Here is a 10,113-nt window from a genome sequence, read left to right on the forward strand (position 1 = left end):
AGGGCTCACTGGAATTGTTCAACAAAAAAAAAAAAAAACTGTCACCTCCTAATGTCGTCGCATGGAAATTTTTGGCAGTATATATCATCCGCTAAGTATAATCAGGGAGATGATATCGATCGCATGATTGGCTCCTGCTAGGGGGGGGGGGGGGGGGGGGGCGGCTGATTCCAGACTTGACATTTCCGTTTCCCTGCCCACAGAATTAATAAAGTACGGTTAGATTAGATACATACAACCTTGCTGGATCATGAACTGCCACTTGATTGGAAGCTTGGAATGTCGGATACTGCTTGGCGTTTCTTCGGTGATTCAGTACCAAGAACTCGGAAACAACCTTCCCCTAGACGGGTTGAACAGCTAGGTCTTAAACAAGCCACTTTTTAAACAGACATTAAGCAGCCAGGTCGACTGATTTATTCATTTGATTGTCAGGTTAAGCTACCAGATGTGACTTCCGCGATGCAGTAAAAATTAATAATACCACGGTTTGATTAACTACCACGCATCCCTCTCGGATTAGCCATCAAGTTTTGACTTTTGGAAACCGACTTTGCTGCAAATCGGATGAACTTGTCCGTGTTTCAATCTCTCGTGGTTTTAGAAGAAGATGCCAGATGTTTTTTTTTTCTCTAAAAAACGCCTGCAGATGCCATCTCGCCAAGAAATCTCTGCGTCGTTCGAGAGATTATTTGTTGTCGAGGTAGAACCGGCACCTGTTTTTGTAGTTAACAATACAAACTTGATTTGACTTCATTTGTTTTTGAAACGGCAGCCATTCCGAATACACTTCGGTGCCTTAAAAACAAATATGTGTTGAATTTGATTCGTCGGCTCGAGAGCGTTTCCTTCTTCAATTCAAAATTTGATCTGACTTTTGGTGCAGACGCATGCACCTATGCTGCCACGACAAGCAAACACAGCGAATTCCAGGTCAAATTTGAACTTACAACTTTTTAATCCAAAGTGCTCCGGTCATCCAGGCGTTTAAATACAATTTTGGGAGTATTTGACTCGTGTAACGTTTAAACGGGAGACATATGATTTCAAATTGTGAACGGCACCAAATTTGTCTTTTGCGTGTCTAGCCCGGAAGACGTGGACGGCTGCGTTTTGAAATGGCCCAAGTCGTGAGCCCTCAAGCAAATGGGCCACACGTTGCTGTCTTCCAGAGCCTTCCGGCCCATTCTGAAGCCTTCAAACAAAAAGAAACCCCCCTGAAAAGAGGCCCAAGCCCAAATTTGGAAGTAGAAAAGAATCTGCTACACGCACACGCCCTGATTACACTGTTACCCACGCACATCATTGCATCGCTTCTGCTACCGTTTAATCAGTGAAAAAAATGCCAAGGATAAGCAAAATTCAATAGAGCTCAACGTTCATATTCCTTCTACATGAAAATACTAGCGTTACTGTACCAAACATGATTCAATATTACTACAAAAACCCCCTTGTTTCATGTCGCAAGATTTATTTTCTTTTATGTCTAGATCTATTAATGAGTCAATGTATATATGTTTTGCATTGTGTTTAAATTCATCGGCATTCTAGGGATGATGTACTATTTGTTCATATTATAAATAAACTTTTTTTTTGCCGGGTTGGCATATCATAAATAAACTTATAAAATGCCATCGTTGTGAGTGTCGTAGCACATCCAATCACCCAAAAGCTACCAATAATTGTTTACTTTACCATCGAGATGCATTTTTCGTGGAGGCTAAGAAATCTACTAACAGTTGGTTTGTGCTTAAAGCTTGAAAACCCCCTCTAGCATTTACTCATTATTGCCAAAAACTGATGTTTATTCGTAGCATCAAATATATATTTGGGTTCGAGAGTGTTAGCATCAAATATTTACAACCCAATCTTTTTCTTATATTATACATAAACGAAATGACTATCAACAACTAAAAAAAATTATGAGTAAAATTTATATATATGTGTTCTTAGTGATTTAAAATCAAATACTGAAAAATAAATTATGATAAAAAAATCTCAAAATCAACTCTAAATTTAAGTTTTAAAATTTAAATTTTAATTGATAAGTATAAGCAAAAGCTAAACGACGAGGAGGCTTCGATTCCCCAGGGCCAGGAAATTAGAATTGTTTATGTCTTTATCAATGTAACCGTATTAGATATGTTTGTAATTTGCCGTGATATCTCAAACAAAATACTAGATAAATTAATCCATGTGTCAATATTGCATTTGCATAAACACCATTTCCCAAGTGGTGTTCTTCAACTATGGCACGAGTATATATGCTCTAATGCAATGGCACCTGACGTGTACCCAACCGGAGTGCCGCGATCATCCGTCCACATCCCTACCTTTCTTTTCACCTCACCACTCCATGCTGCATCATTGCATTGCCCCCTTTGTTAGCACTCATGATGTACAAAGTCGGTACGCACAGCATTTTTCCCAATCCGTTGCTGCGTTTGCGAGCACTTGGGACATGGGGCATGCGTGTCAAAATTTGCAATATCGATGTAGAGTACGTGCTCCCACCATCACCTAAAGACTTTATTTTTATCGCTTTTCTTTTATCTCATAAACAATTTATCTTTTAAGTCATTACTATTGCATTATAGTTTGATAACGTGGGAGACAAATATAGCGAGAGTTGAAAAATATGGGAACAATAGTATTGAAGTTTGAAAATGCAAATGATACTTTTATCTTTACAATTTGTATTGGTACATGCAAGGTAGGTTAAAATGAAGTATTTTTTGGATAGAGTGGGTACATTTTTCCACCAAAATATTAGCATGTCTAGTTTATTTAATAGAGATTAAAGCTAAGAAAAAAATAACTTCACCATTTTTAATAAATAAGAGATGGTTGAGAGTGTGAGAGTAGTCGATAATAAGAATATCTTATTTACGTTACTAAATACTCTCTCCGTTTCATATTATAAGACTTGTTAAGTTTGGCTAGATCCATCCATATATCAACGCGTATGGTTTATATACGCGTTTAGATTCATTAGTACATAAATGAATCTAGTCAAACAAAAAAACTTATAATATAGAACAGAGATAATAAGTCTGTTGCATAATACAATAACAGTATAGATAAATGATAAAATTCTATTGCTCTTGCCGTACCAAAATAGTGTCTACTTTAGCTAATTTCAAACAGATTGTTAATCAAATAAAATAGCTTTCATGATTTATTTATTAACTCTCTTGATGACGTATTCCCTAACTTATCTAGGCTCTTAATTTTGAATTGTATAAATTTGTATATTCTGGAGAGAGGAGTACTGGAGTAGCACGCTATTTTGTTGTTTCTGTGAGCGGATCCGCCACCCCGCGCAGAGCGGTCCACGCCGTCCTCCCCCGGCCTATAAATTCGGTCATGTTTAAACCATTTCCCAGAAGAAACTGGAGTAGCAAATCACAGCGATCAAAATACTCGAAAAAAAGGGGAAGAGAGAGAGAGAGAGAGATAGAAACCCTCTCCGCCAATTCGAGGGATCACGCTTCCAATGGCGGCGAGCACTCGAGCGCTCTTCATCTCCTGCTTCCACGGAAGCGGCGGCGGCGGCGGTGGCGGTTCGGAGGTGAGCCGCCTCCTCGTGCTGCGGCCGCGGTACCCGTCCATGCCACGGCGCCCGAAATCGGCGGCGGTCGCCGGCGAGGGCGGGGAAGGAGGGGGAGGCGACGTCGATCTGGAGGCGGCGGCGGTAGGGGAGGAGGAGAAGGTGGCGGTGTTCTCGGTGTCCGGGATGACGTGCGCCGCGTGCGCGGGCTCCGTGGAGAAGGCCGTCAAGCGGCTCGCGGGCATCCACGACGCCGCCGTCGACGTCCTCGGGGGCCGCGCGCAGGTCGTCTTCTACCCGGCGTTCGTCTCGGTGAGTACCGACTACCGAGTGCTCCGATTTTTCCGGTGTTTTTGCGCTTTTTTTTAAGCATGTGGCGTGTCTAACGGATTACTTCCCGGCTTCCCGCACGACCGGATTGGTCAGTATGTGGTTAGCTAGATAATTTAAGGTTCCATAATTTGAAGGGTAAACACGAACGCAGATGCTTGCGTGCGAAGTTCTGGGTGAAATAAGATTTTGATGCAATGCGGAGTTCTAGGTTTTGAGCAAAGTATGATCGATCCATACTCCATATCGTTAGTTGTTGGTGCATATGATCAGTTCATACTCCATACCGTTAGTTGTGGGTGCTTGTACGCCAAGTGGTTTGATCCAGGTGTCCTTCCCATGAGAGCCTGGAAGTAGGTACATGGGGGACTTTATTAAATTCAAAAGGCCCCAACTCTCAGGCTCTCAAAATGGTTATTCTAGGAAACGTTAGCAGTTCAGAACATAGACACAAATGAATAGCCGTGTAACATTAGCAGTAGATAGACAGGTAACCCATCAGACACACCGATTAAAGCTTGTGTTTGTGGAGATGTTTATGTCCATACGTATAGTATCACGAAAAAGGATTTGTGTGGCTTTAATTGATGCTTCACAAGTTCAGAAATACTTGAAATGTGAGGTGGGCTCGTGAAAAGTTCTCTTTGCATTTATTTGTTGTGATGTGGTTTAGAAGGTTACAGGTAGACATCTTTGCCTCTGATGTAGAACTGCCAGCGGCTTTTGGGCATCCCTGAAAACATGGATTGGCTTGTTGGGATCCCACTAATTCCCTAAGCTGCAACAATTGACATTTGCAAAGGCATGTAGATTCAATATGAAGACAAATTTGATTTAGAACAATGGATGTCCTGCTTATTGTTTGGATGGAAGCTTTGTACTTTAAGAGCAGACAACCTTTGCTCCTGAACAGAAAGTAGAGAGGAAGAGCAACCTAATGTCTATGTGCAATTTAGTTCTGATTACCTGATATTCCCAGCATGATTGTTTCAAGTTCTTTTTACTGAATTCGAATTTTAGAGTTAATTAACTTTTCATTTTTGCCAGTAACCTTTATATTTTCCTATTTTGCCTGGCGATTTTTACTCTGCTGCATTCTTCATTGTGTTCCACAGTTTCAAGTTGTTGATCCGTTCATTTAGTGTTCCTTCCACAAGATGCAGGCATATGTCTGATCAGTTACTACTAATACTCCAAGTTCGAATAGATTTGCTTATTCAGGAACAGTGTCACTCACGTTTCTCATCTCATAATTATGCTCTCTGATCAGTGGCGCATTTGGAGATGCAAAATTGTAGTCCCGTCCCCCACCATTGCTATCCTGGATATCTTTTCGAAAAACTACTATTTATTTGATCAAGATGTGTTGCTTTTAATCAGTATCTTGAATTTATTAGAATGAAAGGGATGCCTTTTCTGTTATTGGATGTCATTTTCTCTCTGTGTAATACTGCATGTTCACTGTGAAAGATAAATTTGATTTTATCCCCATTATAGGATCTTGAAACAAATCCACTAATATTTCAACATAGTGCTTGGTTGGTCATGCATGTCCTTTGATAACACTTTTTTTTTTGTGTTGTCAACTCTCTCTGCAACTAGTAACTTTGGTAAGTAATAGATACAAGATGTTGGCACAATTATAGATAAAGTACATTGCAGAAGAGTGATATTACAATTCTAGAAATAATCTTTTTAACTTAAGAATTGAAGTTCAGTTTACAACCTTTTTTGAGTTGGGTGGCCTGTATAACACAAACAATTTTTCAGTTATCGCTGTCAATCCCCTCTGGTGATCTTTCAAAAAAAGTTATCACTGTCAAGACTCAAGATCCCACTATGAACAACTTGCCTTTGTATAGCTTGACCACATTTTTTTTCATGATCTAGTACTGATGCACCTTCCCCTTGTATAGTGCCTCTTTTTTCATATCACTTTGTAATTGATTGATAATTAAAAACAAAGACTATTTGTGTTGTGAAGATGTCGAATTTCTAAAAAAACTAAGACTTCCATAGGTCAGTTTAGACAATAAACAATACATGAATTACATTTTTGGTAACTTTGTTTTTTTTTCGTTTATTTGACCAACAACTAACGGAACATTTTCATACTAGAACTCTTTACTATTTTTTCAATTGTTTTAGTTCATGCTTTTACAGGGCATATCTCCACATGTTTTGATCCAACTTTTCTTATATGTTTGGAGACTGTGTTAATCAATGCCATTTGACAGGAGGAAAAAATTAGGGAAACCATCGAGGATGTTGGCTTTGAAGCTAAGCTGATTGATGAGGAGGTCAAGGAAAAGAACATTCTAGTATGCAGGCTTCACATAAAAGGAATGACATGCACATCTTGTGCGAGCACAGTGGAATCCATCTTGCAAGTCATTCCAGGTGTTCAGAGAGCTTCTGTCGCATTGGCTACTGAAGAAGCAGAAATCCGTTATGACCGTAGGATCATTACTGCCAGTCAACTAACCGATGCAGTTGAAGAAACTGGTTTTGAAGCGATATTGATCACCACGGGAGATGATCAGAGCAGGATAGACCTCAAAGTGGATGGTACACTCGACGAGAGATCAATAATGATAATGAAAAGCTCTGTCGAAGCTCTTCCTGGCGTGGAGGACATAAAAGTTGATCCCGAGCTCCACAAGATCACCATCGCATACAAGCCTGACCAGACAGGTCCCCGAGATCTCATTGAAGTCATTGAGTCAGCTGCATCTGGCGATCTTACTGTATCAATATACCCAGAAGCAGATGGAAGGCAGCAGCATAGACATGGGGAGATCAAGCTATACAAGCAGTCTTTCTTGTGGAGTTTAGTATTCACCATCCCAGTATTCCTGACCTCCATGGTGTTCATGTACATCCCAGGGCTGAAGGACGGGCTCGAAAAGAAGGCTATTAACATGATGAGCATTGGTGAGCTCTTGCGGTGGATTTTATCGACGCCAGTTCAATTTGTAATTGGCCGCAGATTTTATACTGGTGCTTATAAAGCATTATCTCACGGCTCATCAAACATGGATGTGCTCATTGCTCTTGGGACCAACACGGCTTACTTTTATTCAGTTTACTCCATTCTCCGAGCTGCCTCCTCACATGATTACATGGCAACTGACTTTTTTGAGACTAGTTCGATGCTCATATCGTTTATCCTTCTTGGAAAGTACCTTGAGATCTTGGCAAAAGGGAAGACTTCTGAAGCTATCGCCAAGCTTATGGATCTTGCACCGGAAACGGCAACTATGTTGATATATAATCATGAAGGGAATGTTGTGGGCGAGAAGGAGATTGACAGTCGGTTGATTCAGAAAAATGATGTAATCAAAGTAGTTCCAGGTGGGAAAGTTGCTTCTGATGGCTTTGTTATATGGGGCCAGAGCCATGTGAATGAAAGCATGATCACTGGAGAATCACGGCCTGTGGCAAAGAGGAAGGGTGACACTGTCATAGGAGGGACGGTGAATGAGAATGGTGTGCTCCATGTCCGTGCAACATTTGTTGGATCAGAGAGCGCCCTTGCACAGATTGTACGGCTAGTGGAGTCAGCACAAATGGCAAAAGCTCCTGTACAAAAGTTTGCTGATCAGATATCTAGAGTTTTTGTTCCCCTGGTAAGTTCAGTTGCACTGTAGTAATTCAATGGACAACATTTCTCATCAATTCTGAATTGTCTGCTTCATGCTTTCAGGTCATCATTCTTTCTTTGCTTACTTGGCTTGCTTGGTTCTTAGCTGGGAGGCTTCATGGCTACCCCAAATCATGGATACCACCTTCCATGGATAGCTTTCAACTAGCTCTCCAATTCGGGATATCAGTTATGGTTATTGCATGCCCTTGCGCCTTAGGGCTTGCAACTCCAACAGCTGTGATGGTTGCAACCGGAGTTGGTGCCTCACAAGGAGTTCTTATCAAGGGTGGGCAGGCTCTGGAAAGTGCACAGAAGGTACATAAAAACTATTGTACTTGTAGATGCACATGTTTGCCAACAGCCTTTCAAATTTTGACAATTCTTTTATGACATTTATAGGTCGACTGCATCGTTTTTGATAAGACAGGGACACTAACCATTGGGAAGCCTGTTGTGGTCAACACAAGGCTTCTAAAAAATATGGTCTTGCGTGAATTCTATGACTGCGTTGCAGCAGCAGAGGTATGCTTCCAGCTTGCTAGCTCTTTTCGATTCAATGTCTCTATTGCTTGTTGTAAAATATAATTTCGTGTGATTTGTGAAAAGAAACATTGCTCAATTTTGATCGGTTCTCGTCTCTTTCAGATCAACAGCGAGCACCCACTGGCTAAGGCGGTAGTGGAGCATGCAAAGAAGTTCCATTCGGAAGAAAACCACGTCTGGCCTGAAGCAAGGGATTTCATTTCAGTGACAGGGCATGGCGTCAAGGCAAAAGTAAATGGCAGGGCCGTTATGGTGGGAAACAAGAGCTTTATGTTGACTTCAGGCATTGATATCCCCGTGGAAGCTTTGGAAATCCTAACGGAAGAAGAGGAGAAAGCTCACACGGCGATTATCGTGGCTATGGATCAAGAAGTTGCTGGCATTATCTCTGTATCTGATCCAATAAAACCAAATGCCCGTGAAGTGATATCATATCTTAAGTCTATTAAAGTGGAGAGTATAATGGTTACTGGGGACAACTGGGGGACCGCTAACGCCATTAGCAAGGAGGTTGGCATTGAGAACACAGTCGCGGAAGCGAAACCAGAGCAGAAGGCTGAGAAGGTGAAAGAACTTCAGGTGAGCCATCATATAATCTTTGCATGTTTCGGTGGATTTTGCCGTACCGTTATTTGGTTATTCACTGCCTCCAAATTTTTCGCTCTTGCAGTCGGCCGGAAGGACCGTGGCAATGGTTGGTGATGGAATCAACGATTCTCCAGCGCTTGTATCAGCCGACGTTGGCCTGGCGATTGGTGCAGGCACCGACGTCGCCATCGAAGCGGCTGACATCGTCCTCATGAAGAGCAACCTGGAAGACGTGATCACCGCCATCGATCTGTCCAGAAAAACGTTCTTCCGCATACGGATGAACTACGTCTGGGCGCTCGGCTACAACATCATCGGCATACCGATCGCCGCCGGGGTGCTCTTCCCGTCGACCCGGTTCCGCTTGCCGCCGTGGGTCGCCGGCGCTGCGATGGCGGCCTCGTCTGTTAGTGTCGTCTGCTGGTCCCTGCTGCTGAGGTACTACAAGAGTCCAAAACTGGGCCGTTGATCATCATGCCAGTAGACACGCTCACACGCATATAACATTTGCATAGAATAAGAGGTGTAGATTATCTGTTGACAATGCGCTAATCATGTGTTGTGTGACGCCTGAAATGTACATTACCTACGTATATATAGTATATGTGCAACTGTGTGTTGAATGTGTACTTCGCCAAGTGACCCAACCTTGGCACTTCCGAACAAAAATTGAGGGGACAGGTTGTGGTGCGGGCGAGAAATTGGTGCTTCATGATGATGATGATGATGATGCCTGGATTTCCCGTGCCAACTTGTTGATCGACGTTGGTAGTTACCTAACTCCTTTTTTGGGTGGCAGTAGTAACCTAACCAAGCTGTTAAGCACGCAATGCGCAATTGCGCAGACTTTGAACCAAAAGATGCCTGGTAACCTAACCGAGCTGAACTTTATTACAACCTGCGTGGCTCGCAGTGGGAACATTTGCTAGCTGTACTGAAACTTGCATTGAGAACATTTTGCCACTTGCATCCCTAGCTGAAAGACAGCACTCTGCGCCTTATCCTGCGCCGACCCAGCAAACTCAATCGGGTAGCTGTGCTCCTTGCTTTTGTGCAAGATACCGCTCTCTCCGTTTCAAGTTATAAGTCGTTTAGACTTTGTTCAAAGTCAAACTATTTTAAATTTAACTAAATTTATGAACAAATATAGTAACATATACAACACCAAATTAGTTTTATTAAATAAATCTATAATTGAATATGTTTCCATAATATATGTATCTTGGATCGTAAATGTTACTATTTTTAATAAACTTATCCAACTTAACCGAGCTAAACTTTATTACAACCTGCGTGGCTCGCAGTGGGAACATTTGGTAGCTGTACTGAAACTTACATGGAGAACATTTGGCCACTTGCATCCCGAGCTGAAAGACAGAATTCTTACGAGGACAGTGGCCTTATCCTGCACCGACCCAGCAAACTCAATTGATTCAGTCCTCAGCAAACTGGGCCC

The 10,113-nt window shown here is 41.9% G+C and overlaps 1 protein-coding gene across 3 annotated transcripts; it reads left to right on the forward strand.

Moving 5' to 3' along the window:
- The first annotated feature begins 3,374 nt into the window (after positions 1–3,374).
- LOC102705621 (copper-transporting ATPase HMA5) lies at positions 3,375–9,358 on the forward strand. 3 transcript variants are annotated; one of them, XM_006653597.3, is made up of 6 exons: positions 3,375–3,862; positions 6,118–7,509; positions 7,587–7,841; positions 7,926–8,048; positions 8,172–8,648; positions 8,740–9,358. In XM_006653597.3, the coding sequence occupies exons 1-6, from the start codon at positions 3,497–3,499 to the stop codon at positions 9,124–9,126; spliced, it is 3,000 nt and encodes a 999-aa protein (XP_006653660.1). In that variant the 5' UTR covers positions 3,375–3,496; the 3' UTR covers positions 9,127–9,358. The 3 variants fall into 3 exon arrangements, with proteins under 3 accessions (XP_006653660.1, XP_015692246.1, XP_015692245.1); XM_015836760.2 differs by lacking the exon at positions 3,375–3,862 and adding an exon at positions 4,312–4,370; XM_015836759.1 differs by lacking the exon at positions 3,375–3,862 and adding an exon at positions 4,402–4,502.
- Positions 9,359–10,113: the final 755 nt, after the last annotated feature.

The sequence above is a fragment of the Oryza brachyantha genome, chromosome 4 (assembly GCF_000231095.2).
Source record: "Oryza brachyantha chromosome 4, ObraRS2, whole genome shotgun sequence".
NCBI classification, from domain to species: Eukaryota; Viridiplantae; Streptophyta; class Magnoliopsida; order Poales; family Poaceae; genus Oryza; species Oryza brachyantha.